We start from the raw sequence: 23933 nt of genomic DNA, 5'->3' as shown, positions 1-23933 counted from the left end.
AGTTCGAGTTGCCATACCACATTAGCACAGAGATGCAGTTGTCGAATCGAATCCCATAGTGGTAGAAGTAGTAAGAGTATAGGCATTATGTGAAAGATTAGGGTTTGAATATGTTATAGAAGGAGTATAATCCAATGAAATAAATTTGGAAAGAGAAAAAAGATAGACATGAAGAATTCAGAAGATTAAAATTTGGTAGAACACAAAGAGTGTATGCACCTTCTCCACTGCAAACGATTTTGAGCCATGTCATTCAAGGTCTCTAACCATCGATATAAAGTTTTCTTTCTGTCTGAACAGGAAAATCAGTGAAACAATACAAACAAAAATCTAATTCTAATAAGATATTCAACTATTTTTTTTTCCTATTTTTTAAACACATATAGAAGCTAACCTGTTTATCCTATGTGTTTAGAAATTTCTGTCAAAATTGTTTAGAGTGAACAGATTGAAACTTTAGGAGTATCTTGGAATAATTTCGTCATAATTTTTCTTAGAAATAGTATTCATGTTAGGTTCGCTACTTGATTAACGCAGAATACAGTTTACAACTATGATACTCGAACGTTAGAACTTCACCGCCGCAAATCAGAAGTCAGAAGAAAAAGCTGGAGAAGTGTTTATTTGGTAAGAATCGAAATGTACAGGAAATCAAGGGTATTTATAGATATTGGCATTTGTTAAATCAACTTTATGATTCGGCCAGTCCGCAAAGAGACATGTTGTGCTACTGTCCAACAGTAGCATGCCACGTTGCTATTCTAGAAAGCTCCATCATGTTCTGGTTGGATGGAAACTCTTCAGCTCTTTTAGGGCCTCGCGAGGCTCCTCTGTAGTTCTTGGAAGCCTACTCAACAGTTCATATATCTAGTTCGTCTAACTTCATTCTTATCATTGTTGATCGTTATGAATTAAAACTTTACATATATATTCAAATGCTGATTAATTGTGGTAATTCAGACAACCAACATATCCAGTAGGTAATCACTTGACATCCTATGTTCTGTCTTTAGAAGTTTAAGACAGATTCATTCATAACAAGAAATGTATCTTGAGGTAAAGCACATTTCCTACAACACTGATTGGTTTGAATTTGCTATCATTTTACTAGCCATATACAACAATTTACCATCACGTAGTCACTAAAATTTTCAAAGGTTCCTCAGTACATGTCGTAGTCTAAATTTCTGTATTTTGTCATTGAAAATTAGTGGTAGTTTTATGTGTTTCGCTTAATTCTAATTTTTTATTTAAATCAACTGTCATCAAAGTGTTAATTACCAGGGGAAAGTAATTTATTGATGAAAAATGTGAATTAGGTATTTTATCGTCTTCAAAATAAGATATTTTCAACTTTTATCTCATTTCTGTTGGTGTATTTTTTAAAATCTATTAAAAGCTCTGCTATTTTCTTCTGTCTTCAGGTTTTATATTCAACTGCATCTGAACTAGTGTCCACCTCACGTGGTTGTGTTGAACCATGTATAAGAAATGCTGTGATCACTTTACAAACATATCCTACATTAAACAATCAAGTAAGTATCTTATTAATATCTCCCTTACATTGGGTTGTATCTGTCGAGGATTTAAGAATTCGGTTTTGGATATAATTGGTTGACTACCGTTTTATATTCCACATTGTTATCAACATAATGAGTTATAACTACTAAAATGTATTCACACCAAACAAAGTTTCTTAGCTGCTGGCAAACAGCACCGTCTTCGTCCCATGGAAGCGATTTGATCTATTCGGTCACTGAGTTAGTGATACATTGAAATTTGTCATAAGTGATAGAAATATTTAGCTTGAAATGATAATTAAGACTGTTCATTTGAATTACATCAATCATTTTTTGTGATGGTGAGTTTTATGTTTCTAGAAAATCTGATTAAAATTGGTCAATCAAATTGCATGACTACTTAAAATTCGCATTTTTAGAGCTTGATTCTCGGAGATGTACCCGCTTATTAATCATTGTAATAATCATTTTTGTCAGAGCAGCAAACATTCTGTCCATGTATTCTTTGTTTTGTCCCAATCCTGAGGGACTTTCTGTAATTAATCATCGGAGAAAATGAAACTTAATGTTTTCAGTTAATACATTACTGGTTCAATGAATTGGTTCAAGTAGAAGTCGTATCTCATCTCACAAACCAAAAGCTCATATCATTTTTCAAAGAAAATGTTTTTTCTTGTATTGTTAGGCTCATATTTATAGTTTATATGAAACTTATTTTGATTCAAAAGTATTGTTTTTTCTAATTGTGATTTGTTTATGTTAAATATCATACTTAGCAGACTTGTTTACCATTCATCTCTTCTTTGAAAAATAAAGCAACTCTCTCGCAGTCTTACTTCTGACTCGTTTCTTCTCTTTTAATCTTATCGTAGATAGAAAGTAATTCTAAAAAATTAAACTTAACAAATTTATCTACTACAAATTATGATATGTTTAATATTAATATGGATAAATTGAACAAACCAATTATTGATACAACAGCTTCAATGAAACAAAAATGTCACTATACAATAGGTATTCCTTTCCCAAGAACATCCGGTGTTCATTTTACCACGAATGGTCTAATTGTAACATTTGGTCTACCAGAATCTTTGTCATTTATACGTAATTCATTGAAATTAACTTCATCAGATGTTAATTGTCAAGTAGAGTTAACAAATACTACTACTAATAATAATAGTAATGACATAAAAAAAGATTGGACACCACAATCATTTAGTGAATACCAAAAATTTATTCATCGATTTTCATCAACAAATCGTGAATATAATAATGATATGAAAAGATCATTTCAGAATTGTATTGGAAATATAATTGATTCATTTGCTAGATTCGAGGTAGATTGTAAGGAACAACAACGACAAAAACATCAACCTCATGAAAAACAGAAATGTATCCATGAAGTAGTTGACAAAAATAGATTATCTTTTAAAATGAATACAGAACTTAATCGAAATTCAATTAATTCAACAGCTGACGATACTGAAGTAAAGGTAAAACTATCTTATATGTTATATTGTTACTTTTTTGTGGAATTCATTAATTCATGTACATTTGATGAAATAACAATTCCATTACTACATGTTAACTATTTGTAATATTTTTACACAGTCGACTGTCAGTCGCATGTATTACATAACATTTCATTTATCATTTATTTATTATGTTTCGAAGTATATTGCAGAATGGTTAATGTGCGAAATTTCAACCCTCAGAGTTTTCAATTCCTCAGTTATGTCGAATAAAATTCGTTGTGATGTGTTACTTTCTAAAGTTTCACGAGTTTTATTTTGACACATCTCTAAGTGACATTGCTGAGTACATAAGGCTTGATACTCTTAGCAGTAAATGCTATGAACTATGAATGTAGAGAACGTCCTCTTTTCTTTCATAGTATAATAACTGAGCCAGCAAAAGCAAATCAATATTTGTTTAGAAAATTTACTTGTTTATAATGATCATTAGTTTTCTAGGTAGTTATCATATATTTATAGCCGGTTTAAAAAAATATATATTTCAATAAAACAAAAAATGACTAAGAATTGAACATCTTTGAGTAAAACAAGAATGAAAGTCACACAGAGTTAGGCAGAAAAACACTAAGATTGACTGTTAGTGTTACAGTCTGTTTTAGGAAATCTGACAATTCTCAACGTAAAGAAAGTTTGAAACATACGTTAACTTGACTCTAAACACTTCTTTTTCAATCAAAAAAATTGTGGATTTTAATGTGAACAGGTCATGACTAATCGAATAAACTTCTAATGATTATTAAAACAAGCCACTTTAGTTTGACACCCTGTTGTGCATAAAACGTTGTCATCCATTTTTATTTGTTTTAAAAGAATTCTTTTGAGTCGTCTCATGTAACGGAGCAAAAGTGGCTCAATTCCATTTCAACAACACATCCCAACTCTCCTGATGTTCAGAATCCAAATGAAATGTTCTTCAGTCATTTCAGTATGATTTGTAAGTCTTGTTTATATTATGATTTTGTTTTCCTTAATTACATATACATATCACAGTTGACATATGAAAATAGAAGAAAATATCTGTTTTAAAAAGAAAGACAGTTATAGTTACTACATTGACTAATATCTGTGTGCGCGTTTTATATTAATTTTAAAGTTTGCCTTAACAGTAGTATATAATTTTATATTTTCGTCTCATTTTAATCGTCAACGCTATTTTCTGTTGTTGTTAATTTACTCTGTTTCACTGATAAAATGTAGGATTTCCAAATGAAGTTTCTTGTAAAATAATTTTGTGCACTATTCCCATAAGAGTATATATATATATATATATATATATATATATATATATATATATATATATATATATATATATACGAGCGTCCAAGTGGGTGTGTATTATGATAAAAATTATGACTTAGATATTTAAATGAATGAAAATTGATACGATTTTATAGTTGCTGTTATTATTACTATGATATCTGACTAACAAGTTAACTTTGCCGACAACTGGGTATCCATATTTATATATATCCGATATTGACATTATTTATCTTAAATGATGACGACCTATTTTAGTCAATATTTATACCGCCTTCATACTGTATTATCAAAATTATTGATATGGAGAAATATATAATAGTTGTATTGTGTTTATAAGTTATCATAAGCAACAATATTTCCTGTATCATTTTATGTTAATTATTTTCTACAATTGTAAGTTTAATTGATTTTTTATTCAATTACTTGTCAGTAATTATTTATCCTAGAAGTATTCAGTCATTGGTTACATCTGTATAGAAATTATTCTATAGATCTCTTGATATATCTAACTAATTACATCTATTTATATTATTGCAATAGAATAAAATTACACGGAACCTAGGATTAAGTTGAATAGTGGTTAAGCGCTCGCGCGCGAAACTGATAGGTCCTGAGTTCGAATCTCGCGAGGCGGGATCGTGGATACGCACTGCTGAGGAGTCCCATAATAGGACGAAACGGCCGTTCAGTGCTTCCAGGTTTCCTATGGTGGTCTAGCTTCAATTGATTCATGATCCCAACTATCAAAATTACTATAATATCCACAAAACCCCTTCTGATAAGAATTAAAGAGACTAAAATCTGAATTCTGTTCGCAGAAGCAACATATCTGATCTCTCATTCCACTAAAGATTTAACTCCTTTTTTGCATAATAGTTAGTTGTTATTATTGTCTTCCAGTCTTCTATACTTACTAATGAATAATAATTATCATTTTCAAATTTCTCTTTTCTTCTTTTTTACCCCCTTCCTATTCGTCAAGTAGTTGATTATCCCCAATTCTTGCTATCTAAATTCATTTTATTATTCTTTGAAAAATTAACTGTTTTATAGAATATAAAAATTATCGTGACTGTTAAATAGATGCCTGAAATTTTGGAATGATTGTTATGACAGACTATTGATTTATCATGAATTTCCACCTTTATAGAAGTCCACAATGGATGGAGTCACTTCCTAACTGACTGAATATACATTATGCACGGAATAAAAATCCTTATTTGTATTCAAAATGGTATGATATGTCATGTAGCATTCAGTTTATGAAATATATAATGAAAGTTGTATAGCAAACATTGATTCTTCATAACTACACATGCATATACTAAATAACTTTCATTACAGACAAAAACTTAGATTATCAATATATTTAACTTATAAACATTTCTAGTTGAGGTTATCAATTAATTATTTCTACTTAGTACATAATCTCCATTTAGTTATCCTAACGGATAGGGGAAGAGGTGATATTTTATTTTGGTTATCTTAAGAAAAAAAGTGTCTAAATAAATAGTGCTTTTTAACTCTTAACCAAAACATGCACCCAATAAGATGTAGTGTAGTATATTTTAACCTTTTTATGCTGAATGTGTACTCATTTTAGTTTTGCGCACATGTAAAACTCAAATAGGTTTGAATAACTAGCCTATGTTCGAAAAAAACTTCAAATCAATCAAGATCTGTTATCGATAAAGAATATAATTAGTAGATACTTCCTTTCTTTGCTTCTTACTGAAACAATATATATATATATATATATATATATATATATATATATATATAAGTAAATAATCTTGTTTTCAACTAGCTCTTCATAATGCACTATTGCAATATACAGTAATATTTATATGTCTGTATGAAAAATAATAAAGCAATCATGGGGTTTCTTGAGTCATTAAGAAACAGATTGCATAACTAGTAATAATAAGTGAAAAAGTATAAATTGAGAGTAAGATGATAGGTATTGTGTTAATTTCAAGTATAATAAAGAGTAATACAACATGAATAATTATTTCAGAAATATGTGCAAACTTTCAGGAATAAACTTGTTTAAATTCTGGTCGTAAAAGAATTGCATCAGAAGAACCATGTGGTTTATCAATTTAAGTATTCAACTAGTAAAGAAAATATATGAGAAAGGTAAACTGAAACAAACAAAAGGTAGAAACATTTAGTGAAATAGGGGCAGAGGTACTACTACCTAGAGATTGTGGATACATAAAAACGGGATCGGATGCCAACAAGCAAGTGGAAAATATTTGAAAAAATAACTGTAAATATTTTGGTTCTATCTATCAAATGACCACCATCTACCATTTGGAGTTGTTCATGAGTGAGTCTGACCCTTTTTAAATCACGAAAGAGAGATGCTGGTTAGCTCGCGCTCTGGCAGTACTCCCCCCATAATATAGAGTTCTTCGCATAAGTATCTGGATTACTAGATGCATATCGGAGTAGAGAAACCAGGTAACTCGTTATTTAGTTAAGCGATCACCATTTGTTGATTGGAAGGTGACGAACAAAGACCAGCTGAATAAAAAGTCTTGTTCACAGTTCTATTTAAACTGTTGTATAAAACAGTGCTAGCTACGTCTCCATTAAATTATAGCTTTATGGTAAAGAGATTTATGTAGAACAGTCTGTGTCTGACTAACTGTTAACTATATACACATGCTTCCCCGAAAAACTTTGTGGGTGACCTGGTTAATTTATCACATTATGTATAAAGTCTACTTCTTTGCTTTTTGTATTTTGTAAGCATATCATTGTAGCTCTAAAACATCACATCAGGTCTCCCTTTTGCCATTTTTCACCAGGCGAAACGGAGGTTAATTTATTCCTTTTGTGGAATATATGCTCTGAATGTTTCCGATAGAAAAACAAAACAACCTAAAGTTACTTTTAGTAGTAAATAAATCAAATGTGACTGCACACAAGTAAATTCCTTTTGCCTACTTATGTACTGATAAATGTAAATAACATGTGTTTTTTTATTAATCTGTGAATTTGTGAACAAATTCATAATAACATTTTTCCTAATTTTCTCTTCACACTTCTTATCCTCGAGTAAATCTTTAAACTTTTATATTATGTTCATTGTACAGATCCATCTACTATTCAAATTTATGATATGAGCCCTTTAATTTGGGATCGGCACTTAATGTATGATTACAGGTTTGTAAGCTTCTATTTAACTATATCTTGTTTGATATACTTTTCTCAAATGTTTCTTACAGTTATAATGAATTATTTCAGTTTCAGAGTCGTTTATTATTCAGTATGACATGAATCTTTTTTTAAGAATTTTGCTTTCATTGAAACTATCATATGACTTAGTGAATTAGTTTGTGTTAAAAAATTACCTGGTAATTGTTTAACTTATCATATCCTGTCACCATTATTTTTTGTCGAATGAACATACATTCATTTTCTTTAACTATTGCACTGTAAATTGAGTAGTACAAAATCGAGTTATGTGTAAAACCGAACTCATCTCTCAAAACTTCGGAATGAAATACTTGAATATTCTGTACCTTACAATTGTAATTTAGGGTTTTTTCTATTTAACAAAAATGCCTGACCAAAACAGTAGTAATGAAGCGTTGACATTATATAATGAGTTTTTTTAAAAGGTAGTATGTTTGTATCGGTCTATAACAAATAACTTAAATTATGTTTGCATTCTTCAACTTAATATTTGTCCCCAAATGCCCTGGTACGGCCGAGAGTGGGGAGAGTCTGCCCTCCATCTCGATTTGCTCTCATATGGCCACGCGTATATAGCCTCTGCCAAGGAATTCCTACTCACTGCCTTCTCGTTCCACAGGTGTTGTTTACGAAATTGAGAGAACGAAAAGCGAATGTCCGGCGCTTTAACCGGGTTGGTGGACACGGCGCGTCCATCTAGGGGAGTTGGAAAACCCTGATTCCAAACCAATGGTGCACATGGGCTGCAGTATCCTGAGGGAACAAATGGCGTATGAATCAATCGTTGGTCACCGACTACCATGGGACTGCATCCTCTCATGATGCTCCACTGCCTTGTAGATCAGATCTTTAGATCAAAGGCTCGGAGTGTGGCTCCTTAAGAAAATCACCTGCTTCGGTTTGGGCACCCGAGCAGTATCACAGCCCTCACACAAATCAAATGAGATTTGTGTGGCGCATATATATCTGATGCTCCTTTGTACCAATATTTATGTGTTTAAATAAATAATAAATAAATATAGAAATTGTAACATCCATTCTCAAATAATTGAGCGTTTTTGTAAAAATTCTTTTGATTTACTCTAACATTATTTAAAAAGATTCATTTTTGTAATCAGTCAACATCGGACGTCCTACAAATGTACATCAGTTCATGCACTGATATTTACCTCTACCACAATAAGGGAAAATCATCAAGGTATGAACAGCAAGTTAGCCAACATGATCTGAAAAAAATAAGGATAGAAAAGGTGAAATTAAAGTTCACTATACATGAAATAATACTTGAACCTAAGATTTAGTTAACGAATAAATTCATCTACTCCAGTGCAACTGATTTCAAAGCTTATCTTTCTGCTTTATAATTTTGACTTTTTTTATATATTGTAGTTTTATACTGAAACCATACTTGCAAAATATTTTTAAACAAATATTTTCCTAATGAATCCATGATAATTCATTCACTTCTCTTGGCTTTTACATTTATATAGCTTAAACACCGAAAATCTACAACAGATGTGCATTCACAATCTTCATGCAGTTTATAATACTCATCGAAAGGATCTTATTCGAGTAAGCATTTATTTACTTATTTTGTATTACTTATGGCATACGGTCTGTTCTTCATCCTATTATATTTTTCTATGTTTAAAGAAAGAACTTCTGTTCATTTTATACATTTTTGTGTGTTCGTTCCTTCAATAAATTTTTTCACACTGTCCTCAAAATGTAAATGTATTCTCTATTCCGTTAACAAATTTTTACTCTATTTCACTCTCGAACCTTGAGAGCTATTGAGTAAGCGTTATTGAGATTGTTATCCAACAACTGATTTTTTAAAACTTGTAAACATCTTTTCAAGTGTTTCATTCTGTGCTTGAATATAAATTTTGTCGTTGAAGCGGTGTTGTACAACATAAATCCAAATGTCATAGATTGAATGAGTCTTGTCAAGAATTAGATTACATTTTTGTTGATGTTTCGTAGCAAATATGAAACTTATGTTTATATTTTCATTTCATTTACCTCTTCAATGAGATAAAAAATACATTATGAGAACGTGGTGTGTTTGTTACTCCGACATTTTTTAATTTCGATTATGTTTATTTCTTAATGTAGAAAAGTTTTTAGTAGCATTATCAGTAAAACTTTAATTTTCTGATTATAACGTTGAAGTAGTAGTTTTTTTGACTAGAAATCCTATTATATTCTTCAAATAAACATTCAATCGGAGATTCATAAAGCTGAATTGATCAGTACTTTGTGCTATTTTACTTTTGTTTACAACTATATCTATACTACCGTTGATTGTATAAAACATAGAACTCCATAATCTAGTTAGTAAAACTTTGTATTTAAAGCGTAGTGTTTAAGGTTCTAGTTTTAGATGGGTTGTTCTATGCTAAGTTATTCCCTGCGTTCTAAGAGATGAATTTAACTCATCAATATGTTTACTCGGTCTAACTTTATTATTTATCCATTTTAGGTGCAACGATATAATTTAAATTAGTCCTTAATCATCACTAAACTTACGTTTTCACTCCTAAAAATTGTTACGATAAGACAAATAATATTTAAATAGATAGATGTGTTTTATGGTGATGAATCTAATTAGTAAGTTGTATTCGTTACATATCAGGATAGTTGTTTTGTCCTAGTATGGAACCCTCCAGCAGTGGACAACCATAGACCCGTCCTGAATCAAATCCAGGACCATAACACCTTCCGGCAAATTATTAATCATTGCAACCATCGACTTGGCTTCTAATGGCACAGCTCCGAATCCAATCAGTTAGAAACATATCACGACGTTTACCCAGTACTACTGATGAAAACTATTTCAATTAGGCTATGATATTCCGCCAATTAATGAGTTACTTCAAAATGCCCTTGAAATTCTAATTAGTAATCGTGAGTAATAGAGTTCATACATGTTGGGAGTAAGACAGTAGCCACCAACACCATTGATCGATCATCGCTCTATATCGCAAATTGACATGCGTTAGAATTGTACCATTGGTTGTCGACCCAATGGTTCTAATTGTTAATCGTATGTCTCAAAACTTCATTGTTCTAGGTACGATACATAAAGGGTTCGTGGTTGCTCGTTTCTGAGAAGTCCCTTACTAAGACAAATCAGCTGTCCAGCTCCACTTGATTTTTTTAATGGTAACGCAACTGAAATTAATCTGTCACGAAGACAGACTGCGGATATACTTAATAAATTCTTAATAAGAAAAGGTATTGTTTTTAAAATTACACCCGTTTTTTTATTTCTTAAAACATTAATTTCTCTTAGTGATAGTTTGTATTTCCAGGACTAAAAATGATCAACCCTTAATCATAAAGATGTACCATAAACGAGTGCCTCAATACTAGTCATTAACTATAGTTTTTCAGTTTATTCTTATTTTGACTAACAGTAGAATCAAATGCGCATGTTTGATCCTTTTTGGAACCCGTTTGAAGGAGCGTTATGTGTTATATTGGAGTTTCGCCGTGTGAATAACATTACTGCAATACAGGGACATCCAGCTGATGAATCCCACACACATCGCATCTTGTATTTCACTGCTAGCCACCATCTGAATACATTCAAAGGATTCCTTTAGTTTATGTACTTATTTTCTGATTTACATAGAGTGTCCCTTTGTACGTTACTGTTTTATTTGTTTTTATCAATATTTAACTTAGTTCTGGCAATATGCTCTAGTTATGTCAATTTCACTTGGTCACACAGATCATTCTCACCAAGTTCATCAACCTTTAGCTTCACAATTAATTGGAAGACCGTTATTTGATACATGGTAAGTAGTTTTCAATAAATTTTGGAGATGCTTATGATAATTTGCAAAATTCGTTTATATTGATTTTAGTTTTTAAAGAAAAGCAATGCAGAGTTTGGGCACTAAATGAGTTGATCGATTCTAGTGATTATCTAAAATATAGTAAATATCTGACTTAAAAGCGATATCTAATAACAATAATCGTGTACCACTCTTGAAGTTAAGAAAATAAAAACTGTGTGAAGGACTTTAACCTGAATAATTTCTTGTAAATAAGTGGTTTTGTGGGACTCGTTTATGATGTCGCATATAATAAATATTGAAGTTAGCCGACAAATCGGTTTTTTGTGCTCGATCCTACCTGAGCGTTACTATGAAAATACTCTGTTACTGTGTCAGGGTGTAGTGTATGCTACTTATGTTGACGGATATAAGTATTAAATGGCGCCAGTCGGAAGTGGAATACCTGGTAGCAGAAGATTGAGAATATGATATTGATGAGAACAGGGAGGGAAACAGTGAGCAACTGTAATAACAACAGAATTAAAGGTATCATGATGCATGTGGATAACAACTAAAATAAGATGAGCAAATAATGTACTCAATGTATAGTTATACATATTTTACGAAGACACTCTGTATTTTTGCATGAGGCAGTAAATTGGTTTTCCCTACCTGAGTTTTTCGTTTACTACAAGGGTACACTTTCATCTTAACATAATATTTTGAAGACCTGTTATTTTCCTCTGCGAAATTTTTTTTGAGGATAGAGGTAAACCAAGTAATTCACACAAGGGCAGTTAATCAACATTGAGTTAAATGTTTATAATTGACCTGTATTTCAAAATATACCTTTTTGTAAGTATCTTTCTTCCTCAGTAACTCGGTTTTCCTTTATCAGCTGGTCAATAAAGAGTATATAGTACTGTGATTCTTTGGTTGACCTACTAGGCATTCTATAACTGAAACCTGACTTCGAAACTATGTTTTCTATCAGCTGTAGCGTAAATCAGAGCTATAATTATTCAAATAGCATAACACTAGCTATCCAGCTAATTCTTATCTTAATCCCAATTAAAATAAATTATAGAACCGTTATCACCAATTTAGTCACAAAGCTTTCTCTAAGCAGTCGATCATCTTTTCGTTGTTAGTTGATTGTCATATATGTAACACAAGACATTGATTACTACCAAGAATTTTCATCTTAATCGTGATCAAGAATTTAGCATTGAAAGGGCCATACTTAGTTTGTAAAAATGTTGTTTTTAAAGTAACATTTGACCTTATATCTATTCGTTCTACAATTCAATCACTGAAACCTTCGTTATACTATCCTACAGTTTATCGCCTGATTTCCTTTTCTTATCTTCTCGTACGATACTATCTTTTTCTTTATTTTTATGTTAGTGAATTCGGCTTACATTTCACTTTGACGACATACAATTTTATAGTGGTAAAAATACTTTATTGGCTGGTTGTATTTTAAAATTAATGATGTCACTTTTCACTCTGCTCCAACATGAATTTGGAGTTCATCATCTTAAACGGTAAAATATCATTCATAAGCTACTAATTGACCACAGTCTTTTTTTGTGTTGTAAAGTTTTAATCATTACTTAATATTGATTTACTAAGTGAAATGGATTCAAAGAATAAAACTGACCTTGTGAAAGATTATGATTACTGTCAATAATCAAAACTTACTACTTTTCTTTGTGAATCAAATTATTTTCATAGTTGAAATCATGAGTCATTTGAAGCTAGACCACCAAGGAAAACCTGGGAGCACTGGACGGCCGTTTCGTCGTGTTATGGGACTCCTCAACAGTGTGCATCCACGATCCTGCACTCGCGAGATTCGAACCCAGGACCTACCAGTCTCGCGCCAGAGCACTTACCCGAGGCGGGATCGTGGATGCGCACTGCTGAGGAGTCCCATAATAGGACGAAACGGTCGTCCAGTGCTTCCAGGTTTTCCATGGTAGTCTAGCTTCAATTGACTCAGGATTTCAACTATGAAAATACTGAAATCTCCACAAAACCCCTTCTGATTATGATCAAATTATTCTTATTTTCAGTTATTGTTTTTTGTTTGTTTGTGATTTCCACAAATTATTTTTATTACTTAAAGCAAAAATCATTGTTTAATATACAGGATTCGACATTTCCTTCGTATACATGATGTTCAAAGTTTGGCAATGTTAGTCCTTGTACTTCAAAGTTTAAATCGTATCAATGAACTCAAAGTACGTTCCAAAAAAATATATCCTGTTCAATATTAAGTCATTCATTACTTACTATGTTATTTGATTTTCATGTTATTAGCATTAATTACCATTGCTATTTATCTCTTGATCAATTGCATTGTTTTGTTCATTTTTAGAATATTGAATAAGCCTGTCCAGTTTAATGTCATTTCTTTTTCTTTACATTTTTATCTGATTTCATTTATGGGTTTGTTTTTAATGTTCTCTGTTCTTATAGTGAAAAAAATAACATTTTAAATTTGCAATTTATAGTTACTATTTATTATAAAAATTAGTTTTGATGTAACTAGAACTAATGAACAAGATCTCATCACATTGTAATCCTTCTGTTTGTTTGCTTTTCTTCGCCAGCTTTTCTTCGCCAGAATAGTGAGATCAATGTTTTCAGTTATATCTTATCTTTATTCAACATTCGTCGTTTATATTATTATTATTATTTGTATAACTATAACTTCTATTAAACGTTTAAGGCAGTTGTTCCATAGAATGTTGGTAAAATGTATAGATTATAATATTAATTATTTTCTTTTTGCATGTAACAATTGTAAAATATCGATAAATTTAGCGTTATCAAGTGATTACTGCTAATCATGAATTTTATTCAGCTAAGCTTACAATGTAATTACTAATCTAAGTAGCTTGCTGTCATGATGGTTCTCCTTTTTCATGTTAGTCAGTCAGCTACAACGTAGGACCAGGCACATATATGCATCGGTCCAAGTTGCCATACTTTATTAGTACAACAAGATGAACACCAAATCCATAGAAGTAGTTACTTCAATGGTAGTAATATATAAAACAGAGATTACATATAAGGGTATAATACAGGTAGAAAGAATTAGTTCTTAGAAACAAAGGTATAAAGCAATTTCAATCTCATGATTGGAGGAAAGACAAAGGGTGTATGCACCTACGCCACTGTGATCGATTCTGAGCCATATCACCAGGAGTCTCCAACCATTGGTTACGATAGTCACGTGGACCCTAACCAGGTAGTCTGCATTTACCAACATGGCTCAGACCAGAAGTTAATGACTTCAAGCACTGGTGCCACGTTTCGGTTTGGCTGCCTCAAACTTTCTTCCAACCGTCCTCAACACTAGTTAGCATTGCGCGTCATGGTAATTGGTGATTGGGCATACGTAACACGTGGCCAAACCATCTCAGTCGATGAAGATTCACAACCTCACCAACTGATTTACCATCATTCCCTAATACCCTGTGTCTAACCACACTATTAATTACCCGGTGGTCCCAGCAGATTTCCAAGACATCTGTGGTCAAATACTAGTAATTTACGAGTATCTTCTATCCCCAATGGCCACGTTTCACAGCCGTAAAGTAGAACAGAGCGAACTGCTGCGCAATATACTCGTCCTTTTACTGTTAGACAGATATCTCTCCTTTGTCGTAGGTGACGTTCAATTAATGTGAATATAACAGATGATTTGTACAAAAGTAATTTCTATGTTAAACAATTATCCTGTCGTATATGTTTTGATTAAACACAAGAGAAAATTGTGCTTATTAATTTAGCAACATAAATAATTGAAAGGAATTCGTTTTGCTGTATAATTTGTATATATCCTATGAATTTGATTTCTGGTATAAGCACAAGTTGATTTCATTAGTCTAAGTACCGAAAAATATCTGAAATATTAAAAAAGCTATTAATCATTCATTGAGTATGTCGGTCAGCAGTACCGTATTTGTTATAAATCTTTAAATGCATAGGTGTTTGTTGAAAAATGAGCCATATTCGTCGTTTTCACTTTAAATGTAACGAATTCCTGGATCGGTGCAACATAATTACATCAATAGCTTGTTCGTATACTTACATTTATTCTGTATTTTATGTTTAATATATCGAGAACTGACATATTAGAACGTAAATCGCATTCAGTGGTTGTTTGTTCACAAATCTGAGGAACCAATTCAGTTGTGAGTGCTGTTAGAGGAATGAGGCGGTTATCACTTCTCGGCTGCCCACACCGTGGAAGGGTTCTTCTAGAGGTACCTGAAAAGGTAATTGGATTAGAAGTTGTCTTAGTGACCTGGGAACGTGACCGCAGGGTCCAAGGGGAAACTGTTTGAGGTCGGTCACACACGACCTTCTTGTTAGTAATTTTTTTGTTAGCTCCGTACTTGTTAAGACCTTACCTCCGGAGACTGATATCCGTAGGATAAGGCGAGGTGTTCATTTTTATGGTCGACCTTTTCTAACCTCACCCTTCTTTGTGGGAAGGCAGCATCGCTGTTATGCTGGTTGTCTGGAGGAACAAATTAAGCATTCAAAAATATCTTTCTAAGTATAACTGTTGAAGAAAAACCTTATTTGATCTGATTATATTAATAACTGTATTGGTTTATATGTGCAACGGCTAAGCACATCTACTACGAGGGAATAAAATATGGTACTATAGGTTTTAGCATATCTACGGAGTTTATCAGTAAGTTCCTTAATCATAAAATGTCAATCAAAAAGGTTTTTCATGGCTAATTTATCTCAGTCTTCTAAACAATAAGATTTTGATCCGTAAAGCAAAAAGTCAGGGTTTTTTGTATTCAATAATCCAATCATTTTAACATTTTGCACCAATATTTATCAAAACTGTCGATAACTAATATGTGTTACTCTATTTAACTGCTTTAAAATATTCGATGATTCCTTCATTATAATCAATTAAACACTTTTTTGTTTCAGTTCGACACATTTGATGGCTCAAATATTTCACTAAATAAACTCGAGAATAGTAAGTTATACAGTTTTATACCGATGTTACTGAGATTTTTTGTAGAGGCAAATCCTACAGACGTTGTAAGAGGAATTGTCTAGGTATCTCTTAAATCTAATGAGATGATAATAAAAATACTAACAACAATTGGATGGTACTCCAATGATCCTGTAATTGTATTGACTAACAATAGTTCTATATTTCTCATAGCTGTTAATAAGAACTTATTAAAATAATGGAGAAATCAGGCAGACTAGAATTGCATAACCCCAGAGCCCAAGGCGCATTTGCTTGAGAAATTTAATCCACAAATATAAAACTAGCATTTGTTGTACATATTATTTTTTTACATATTTTAAAGAACCTCAAAACGAGTGGCAGGCATGTGATAAAACTATATAATCTCTGTGTTTTCAAAACTAAACTGATGGGGAATATTTAATGCTAGTCACTGCCTTGTCTAGTCCGTAGTACGATTTGTTGCAGTGCGGTTACAAGTAGTTTTATGTCAGCTCCTTTTCTTCCTACCACTTGTCATGTAATTTTCCTGAAGATAGCATACCGACTGTTTCAGCAATATAATTAATGACAAAGTTAGTTTGTTGCAGATATCAATATATTAGCAAGCTATTCAGCCAAACATCCATTTTCAGCGATTAAATTTCGAATGCATTTATCACTTTAACTTTAGCAGATCCATGAATTAAGCATCTTGTATCAACACATTTAATGATTTTCATAAATAATATTTAATGATTGTCTGAGACAAACTATACATGTTAAATACCTTTCTGTATCTAGGTCCGTATCATTGATGATAAATTATACCATTTTCATTGTTAGCCAATGGGTGTGCTCTTGTTTTCATTTATGGTTTGCGAATTTGTATTCCAAAATTAAATAAAATATTGTTCGAGCTAGATATATGTCCCTCATCACATATCTTTCTACGAACAATAGTTTATGGATCTTTAATTAATCGAACACCATTATCAAGTCATTTGTACACTCAAACAATATTTTTATTGTAGTGATTATTTGATATAATCTGATAGTAAAATACTACTTCCTATACTAGCTACCACTTCACTGTCATCTGTGAACAACTTTTTGGAAACATATTCATTATGTCACATGAATGAGTCAGAAAAGACAATAAATCTGTTAGGATGCAATACAGTTGCCAGTTCCTCATTAGAACAACAAGCGTCATTTACCTTAGATAACTCTGATGAAACACAGAGTGAATTCAGTTTAGTATTTGGCCAGTCAAACGAAAATATGAACGGTTGTCCCATAGAACAACTTCCTCCAAAGGAATTATCGATCAATTCAATTTGTGCTTATCAATCAAGGTTGGTTGTTATCTTAGATTAAACATAATGGTATCATGCTTGCTATTTAAGATCGTGTACTCCTTCCTCATAGTTTGCCATATAATCTAATATATTGTCATTATTGTCTTCTATCAATTTATCTTGTGTTTAAGGATTGAACTTTTCTATTGATTTGGTACTTGACATGATTCATTTCCTCCTTCCCTTGGACTTTTTGAGTACATGTGATTTTAACGGCAATCAGTCAGAAATCAAATCTAGGATTGATCTTAAACTTTGCTATCTCGCTAAGTCATATCAGTAAAGCGGGATGATATCACCAAGAATTTCAGGGGAGTCGAAATGAAAGCCAGTGACTTCCTAGATCGGTACCACTTCTTGAATTTTCCACCTTTTGGGTTTTTTCGGATATATTCTTAGACTTAACGCGTTTATAACTACGCGACGCTAGAAACTGGAAAACGAGTGAACTTAGGATCCATATATTTGCTGCATTCGTAGAAGCAATCATACAGTAATAACAGTAAATGTGTGTTATTTGGATTATCAGATAAGCAATTACGTACTGATTTACACACATACAGCTCATACATAAAGATATACAATTCGATTAATATAATTAACGAGGACACGTATAATTATTTATGAAAAGCATAGAATTATTAGGATGATAAAAATGTTGCTTGAATTATTATTATTACCATTGTTATCTGTTTGATTAAAAGTAAATCCACGTAGACGTAAACAAAATCATTGCATCCTCAACCTACTCCGTTGATGATGCCGTCCATATACTGTGGTATTATAAGTTTGTCATCATCAGCCCTATATTTCATGATATTTATCAGTATAAGTTATTTTTTAGACCGTTCATAAATTCCTTTTGATTTAATCCAATGCAATCAACATTATAACTACTGAGTTTCTCCAATCTAGAAATGTTGAGGTTGCTTACTTTATCATGATAAATTTATCAAACTTTAGAGATAGGGCTTTTTATTTCTACTAAACACAGTTCGCTTCTGCGAAATTCGATTATTTTATCTTGGAGCTAGTGAATATTTAATTATTATTTACGTAATCCTTGTATGTTTTAGGTTTGTCCATCCAAAGGATTTGTTTTCATTCGATCACTACATTTATGTTTACGCTAGCATTATTTACTCTCTACACGAATACATTTTACACGCTCGTCTTCTTCGATCTTGGTCGTACAATATCCGTGCAAATTCATTATCCCATGTATGGCCTTACGTTCAAACAAATGCTTTGATTCTACTTTCATGCCCAGACATGCGATGCAGTTCTAACTTAGTTCCCAAACACTCCAATGGATCTCTTAAGTCTTCACAGTGTACACATTGTCAGTGGGAGGTGAATTTAGAGAATCACCAATCTACTACAGGCCCTCAGAAACCGCAAAGATTGTTAATCTGTACTGTATGCCGAAATAGCTGCAAAGGACTTGTTTTAGTTTGTCCATTATGCAGTCATGGTGGACATGTACATCATGTTTCCACATGGTTTAACTCAGTTGGTAGAAATAATTTACCTAGACAATGCCCCTTTATTAATTGTGAGTGTTTTTGTTTTGTCAATGAAATGTATTCAACTCAAACGGTATGAGATCAATAAGAATTCTTTTTGAGAATTATGTGCTTACCAACACAGGAGTAGGGGAATGCTGGTTAATGTACATTGGATTTCTCGATTCATGTATTGTTTTCTCTCTAAAAAGTATTTAGGTCTATGCGATAACTTTTAAACCTATTCATCTAATTCCTGATTGATGAACATGTCCATTTTGCTAAAAGTCACTCGTGATACCATTATTGTAATTTATTTTGCACAACACCAAACTAATTTTTAGCCTCCAGACCTACACACCCTATATACCGTTGATTCCTTTCTTCTGTTAAATGTGGTCTCTGATTATTAGATTGCTGATATGAGTAAACCACTTTATTAACCCTTTTACGAAGTCATTGTCAATAAATGTATATGCAACAACTGAATAATCAATTAATTTTTCTGCTTATCTAATGAATTTTCCTACTAAGACTTGATTTCTCCATCTTTTACGTAACTGAAGAGCATAAAATGTAATTTTTGTTCATTAGTATCTAAAAATAACGTTTTCGAATCTCATACTCTTTCTTTCAAATTGATTGATAAAGTAGCACATTGGACAAGTTACCTAAAGCTTTGTACGGCACACCTAGTAAACAGCCTCATCATAATACTATACAAATGAATATCAGTTCAGTCACTTAACATTTTACTTAACCGTGTTTTAAATGGTAAGTTAGCCGTCCATTTTCTACAAATAGGAGGCTTATTCTAGATCTTAGAGAAGTCAGTTTGACCTTAATGCGGACAGTACCAGAGATTCTGAACTGTGACCCTCAAAAGTTGGAGATTATGTATCAACCCCACTGCTTTCAGGAGTTAAAAATCAGCGGACTGGTAATTTGTTCCTAGTATCGTATATTCATTTAGTATGTAAGATAGATCGACTTCGACAGTGGTTAATATTTTTTATTTGGTTCTTTAGGTACATTTTTTTCTGATTTCTGTATACAAACTAAGGGTATTTCATATATAAGATTTCGGTCACGCATACATGGATGCTAATTATTTATATATTTTGTTGTGGAGATTGATGAAATGAGGGTTGTCGTTATGATCGAGTGCATAGTGAGAATTGTTAAGTGATTTTTTTTTCTTTTTTTAAAGTTTTGTTTCATTCATGTAATTGTTGAGACAGGCATTTCTTTTAAGTAAAAAACGGGAAATCACTTTGGATTATTTATAGAAGATTCTGTTACCTTGTACATTTTACCTGATCTTTTTATGTTCAATACAATCATACATACATTTATTTCATTTTGTGAATGTGGACAGAGCAAGAAAACTAACTGGAGCAGAACATTTTATTTTGATGGTTCTTGTCATATGCTTATAGCCTTTTATTTTATTGAACGACAACATAATACTAAGTAATCAATAATAATGACCGAATAATTAAAGTTTTTTGCGGTCTTCTCTATCCTATGGGTCTGTAGTACGTAGCCAATATATATCTCCTCTCTTAGAAAAGGTAAAGGGTATGGAATCGGGTGTAGTTAGTGCTTATTAGTCGAACTGATGATATTTCGTTCTCTTGGTTGGTAATGTAAGTCAGTGACATTTAATGCTACTACTACTACTACGTAGATTAATTTCATGATCTCAAACTTCGTTACTTTTACTAGTAACAGATGATTGATCGCCAGTAAAATAATTAGTTTTCATGTTGCTGTTTGAATGGAAAGAAATGGGATAAGATGGATTAGTACTAACCGTGGGTAGATTATTATTATTATTATAGTTACTCTACAGTAGATGTCGATTATTTTTCGGCTTTCGTTACTTCAAGCTTTGCCGTACTGGCCACTTATTTGTGAGTTGTGTGAATGGCTCTCGGTAAACTCAAGGAATCTCTAAAGGGGCCGAAGACATTCCATCCAATCATCGTTTGGAAAAACATTCCAGAATCTCGATGTGTAGCTTCCTAATAGGACAAATACTGAAAACCCCTGCATGCAGATTGGACGGTTGTAACAATGATTTCGTTTTCCCTAAAAACTTTAAATACCTGAATGCTTTGTACAATATTTGACACTACTTGGAATAATATTTCTCTCCACTAGTCTTTTGTCTTCTAACTTGCGACTTGGAGGGTTTCAAAGTTCGAGTGCTCAAGTTGTACGCGGTATAGCAAAATTCTAAGTTCCAGATATAACATAAGATAATAGACTACGTGTAGTTTTGAGTCAAACGTATAAATTCTGCATGATAAGTATTAATTGGTTTGATTGATTAAACACAATTACTCTTTTAATAACCCATTCGTTACTACTTTTGTACTGCTTTTCTGAAGTGTATGCCGAGTGAGTTGCAATGTACGGTCAAACTTTCCAGTTTCTCCTGACGAAGTGCTATATAAATAGTACAACGACTTGCGATTAGCCAAGCCAATGTAACCAAGATCTTGTAGTAGGTGACTGGAATGCTTGTCAAAAAAGTAGTCAGCCACTCTTGTTCTACTGTACTGTTTTGTTCCTTTTGAGTCTTACCCTCTCGAAAGAAATCTCACTTGTGTGATATTACCGTTCACCTGCTGTTCTAAAACTGGCTTAACATATGTTTTAATACATCAATGGAGGGTATGATTGTATAAGGGTATATATGGGACACCACCGGAGCATTTTGGAAGGTGGGTTTCGCGTTCTGGTACAGCATCTGTGTTCATGCGAAAGGCAAAATTTTCAGTTACTATCTGAAAAGATCTGTCTATGGTTGTAGAACAGGTGTTTCGTGTAGAATGAAAGGTCCTACTGACTACATATTCCCATGAAACGTCATTTGTTTACAGTGGCAATTTCAGCACAATTTACGAAGGCTTCAGTTTCCTTTGTGAGTAAATTAATGCCGTATGGTGTTCTAAGAAATAGGAAGAATAGATACTATAAATATATTCTTTCTGATGAAAGACTATTTTGCGATTGTGAAATGGTGAGATGTTGCATATTCTCTTCTGTACAAGGACGTGCGGTGAAGTTACCATTAATTCATACTTAAACAAGATAGTGAACATAAGTTGTAGATGGAGCTCACGCTTGTATACATTGGAATTTCAAAACAAGGCTGGAGAATATACACCAAACCAGTCTTCAAGGGTTGAAATATAAAATGAAGTTATCTCTTTATATCACATGTCCACGAAATCATAATTATCCCAAGATTAGTGCTAGGTTCAAAACAGTGGGGTTGAAGTGGCATCTACTTACTAATGAACATTAAATGATTGCCTGGGTTTTTTTTATGTATGGAACATGAAGCAATAAGAAACTTTATAAAAACGTTTGTGTTGATAATATCTTTAGGGTTTTTGACTATTGATACGCCTGTTTGGGTAATGCTTCCAGGTGTTTATGTGGCCATTCTGGACAATTAGGTTTTGGAGAATAAACTTACTCTATTTATTTCTGAACTGTAATCGTGCAAAGCCACTTTTACCTGGTCGCTGATGAACTAATAAATTTATTTGGTTTATTGGTAATAACTGTCTTAGTGATCCCTACATCTCAAGCGGACTGTCATAAAATGGTTTCAGTCCTCTATGGATGTTATTTCAATTATGTTTGAGCAGTATGTAACTCCCTGTTGTTGTCGTGGGTGCTTCTTTAGAATCTACACATAGTCAAATCATTTGAAACTTAGCAGCTTGAGTAGAATATGTCTCAGCAAAATGTAGTAAGGCTCTTAGCTTCAGCCTAGTGGTTTGTGAAACCATGGGTTTATAGGGTTGAAAGGCTATCTGAAATAGTCCGGTTATCTAATCCCATGCGATTGCTTCTCAATCTCGCCTCCTAAACTTCTGAGACCAAGCATGTTGTTAAGATCTATTAGACTTCAGAAAGAAGTAGCATCCCAGGCGTCAGACACTTATTGTTCTGGACATAATTTTATTGACTTTGTAGTGGGTGGTACTATATCATGCCCACATAGGTTATTCTAACTTCTAAACAGATCAGTATATGTAGTTCTCTCAAGCCTTGTTTCGACCTTGTCACATTAACTTATCAACCCTGACGGTTGTTTTTTGGTCGCATGTATGCTCATTGCTTACGTCATTCATCACGTGTCTGTAACTTATTGTAAACCATCAACGATGGTGATCTTTGTCGAATTATTGGGGGCCTACTGAATTTAAATGGGAATGGTGTGACCAACAGCTAACGTCGAAATCATACCTCGTGGTCATCACTTTACATGGATTGCACCATCAACATATCAAGGGACTATGGATGCTCTGAAGACTGTACAACACAAAGAACGCTATTACAGAAATATAATAGTTAAGGTAGATGCAAGTGAGAGTAAAACCACTGTCGCACTGGCCACTTTATGGCGTACGACTAACTGATGTGCATTTGTTGTCCTTGAATTTGACAGGGGTCGATGATCTGTCCAACACATTCAATAACCCAAGTGCCGGATGATTTGGCTAGGCCTCAATGAAATTTCATCGCTCCCACATTATTTTTGATCTGACTAAAAATTGAGTCAAACTTGATCAGATTTAATTGGTTCACTCGCTCACTCCGCTGCGAGTCGCTTCATTTTCCAACATCCACCGCATCATTTCTCTGTTCAGTGAGAGTACGAAACATATTGATCTAAAACCCATTCTTGTATTTGATCTGTTTTATCCCGTTTTTTTCCAATGTTAATTAAGT

General features: G+C 32.7%; 1 protein-coding gene across 1 annotated transcript in view; it reads left to right on the top strand.

Moving 5' to 3' along the window:
• Smp_154620 (hypothetical protein) overlaps positions 1-22648 on the top strand; it is a gene marked incomplete at both ends in the record, with an annotated part of 52128 nt that extends 29480 nt beyond the window's left edge. Inside the window, 11 exons of the mRNA XM_018794237.1 lie at positions 1425-1535; positions 2393-3013; positions 3866-3989; positions 7420-7489; positions 9013-9094; positions 11216-11328; positions 13466-13556; positions 16282-16330; positions 17391-17667; positions 18747-19225; positions 22578-22648. Coding sequence (XP_018648670.1) covers positions 1425-1535; positions 2393-3013; positions 3866-3989; positions 7420-7489; positions 9013-9094; positions 11216-11328; positions 13466-13556; positions 16282-16330; positions 17391-17667; positions 18747-19225; positions 22578-22648 — 2088 coding nt within the window. The remainder of the gene's footprint in view (positions 1-1424; positions 1536-2392; positions 3014-3865; positions 3990-7419; positions 7490-9012; positions 9095-11215; positions 11329-13465; positions 13557-16281; positions 16331-17390; positions 17668-18746; positions 19226-22577) is intronic.
• Positions 22649-23933: the final 1285 nt, after the last annotated feature.

This window comes from Schistosoma mansoni, chromosome 1 (genome assembly GCF_000237925.1).
Source record: "Schistosoma mansoni strain Puerto Rico chromosome 1, complete genome".
Taxonomy (NCBI): Eukaryota; Metazoa; Platyhelminthes; class Trematoda; order Strigeidida; family Schistosomatidae; genus Schistosoma; species Schistosoma mansoni.
The sequence above is the reverse complement of the archived record's forward strand: the minus strand, read 5'-3'. Positions and strand labels throughout refer to the sequence as shown.